This window comes from Poecilia reticulata, linkage group LG12 (genome assembly GCF_000633615.1).
Source record: "Poecilia reticulata strain Guanapo linkage group LG12, Guppy_female_1.0+MT, whole genome shotgun sequence".
NCBI classification, from domain to species: domain Eukaryota; kingdom Metazoa; phylum Chordata; class Actinopteri; order Cyprinodontiformes; family Poeciliidae; genus Poecilia; species Poecilia reticulata.
Window position 1 is genome coordinate 25,570,161 of NC_024342.1, and position 1,357 is coordinate 25,571,517.

At 62.2% G+C, this 1,357-nt stretch overlaps 1 protein-coding gene across 2 annotated transcripts in view; it reads right to left on the reverse strand.

Moving 5' to 3' along the window:
- Positions 1-1,357, reverse strand: part of LOC103474056 (SWI/SNF-related matrix-associated actin-dependent regulator of chromatin subfamily B member 1-like) — a 7,034-nt gene that overhangs the window by 3,235 nt on the left and 2,442 nt on the right. For both annotated transcript variants that reach the window (XM_017307768.1, XM_017307767.1), the window contains exons 4-7: positions 1,118-1,255; positions 867-994; positions 635-801; positions 365-555 (exon numbers count right to left, since the gene is read on the reverse strand). In XM_017307768.1, the coding sequence (XP_017163257.1) occupies positions 365-555; positions 635-801; positions 867-994; positions 1,118-1,255 (624 nt within the window). The remainder of the gene's footprint in view (positions 1-364; positions 556-634; positions 802-866; positions 995-1,117; positions 1,256-1,357) is intronic.

A 1,357-nucleotide genomic window follows, 5' to 3' on the forward strand; every position in this document is an offset into this window, starting at 1 on the left:
GGTCAGAGCCGGGTCAGAACCAGGTCAGAACCGGGTCAGAACCATGTCAGAACCGGGTCAGAACCAGGTCAGAGCCGGGTCAGAACCGGGTCAGAACCGGGTGAGAACCGGGTCAGAACCGGGTCAGTACCAGGTGAGAACTGGGTCAGAACTGGGTCAGAACCGGGTCAGAACCGGGTCAGTACCAGGTGAGAACTGGGTCAGAACCGGGTCAGAAATAGGTGATAACTGGGTCAGAGCCGGGTCAGAACCAGGTCAGAGCCGGGTCAACACCAGGTCAGAACTGGGTCAGAACCAGGTCAACACCGGGTCAGAGCCTGGTCAGAACCGGGTCAGAGCCGGGTCAGGGCCCAGCGGCGCTCACCTGAAGGCGTAGGTGCGCTGGTGCCAGCTGAGCTGCCCCCGGATGCTGTAGGCGATGGTGGTGACGAACTCTCCGCCCAGGCCGAGCTCGGAGCACAGCTTCAGGGCGAAGGCCTCCGGCGAGTTGTCGCGCTCCGACATGTCCCACTCAAACTGGTCCACCAGAGAAATGTTCCCCACGTGGATGTTCAGCTGCACACAGACAGGGAGGTCAGACCCGCCCTGCGGCCCCGGCCCCGGCCCCGGCCCGGCCCGGCCCGGTTCCGCCCACCTTGATGATGACGCGCTGGTCGGCCTGCTCCTCCAGCAGCCCGTCGCTAGGATACGAGTCGATCTGCTGGCGGATGGCGGACGCCACGGCGGGGACGAAGGCCAGCGGGTTCAGGTCCAGGTCGTCGCACAGGATCTCGGCGAACATCTCCGGCGTCATCAGCTTCTCTGAGGACGGGCAGCGTCAGGCCCGGGTCCGGTTCTGGCACCGGCACCGGGTCCGGCTCAGTTACCGTTCATGTTCCAGGTGAAGGCGTCTCTCAGCTTCTGTCCGTCGATCTCCATGTCCAACCGGATCGGAACCAGCGACTCCGCCTGCGCCGCGTTCTCATGGATCACCGCCGGGTCGTGGTCATCGAAGCTGGAGACCAGAACCGACCAGAACCGACCCGGTTACAGACAGCAGAACCAATCAGAATCAACATTTCACGTTCTAATATTCAAATGAAGGGGCGGGGTTTCCCCAGGGGGCGGGGTTTCCCACCAGAGGGGGAAGGTCCTCTTCTTGTCGCGGCCAATCCGGTTCCTGTTGATGGAGGTGGAGGACGGAACGGCGTCCAGGTGATGGGAGCTGTTGGGTAAGGTGGGAACCCACTGGCTGCTGCGCTTCGCCTTCTGCTCCCTGAAACAGACACAGGAAGTGGACCAATCTGCTTCCTGATCAGACAGGAAGTGGAGGAATCTGCTTTCTGATCAGACAGGAAGTGGACCAATCTGCTTCCTG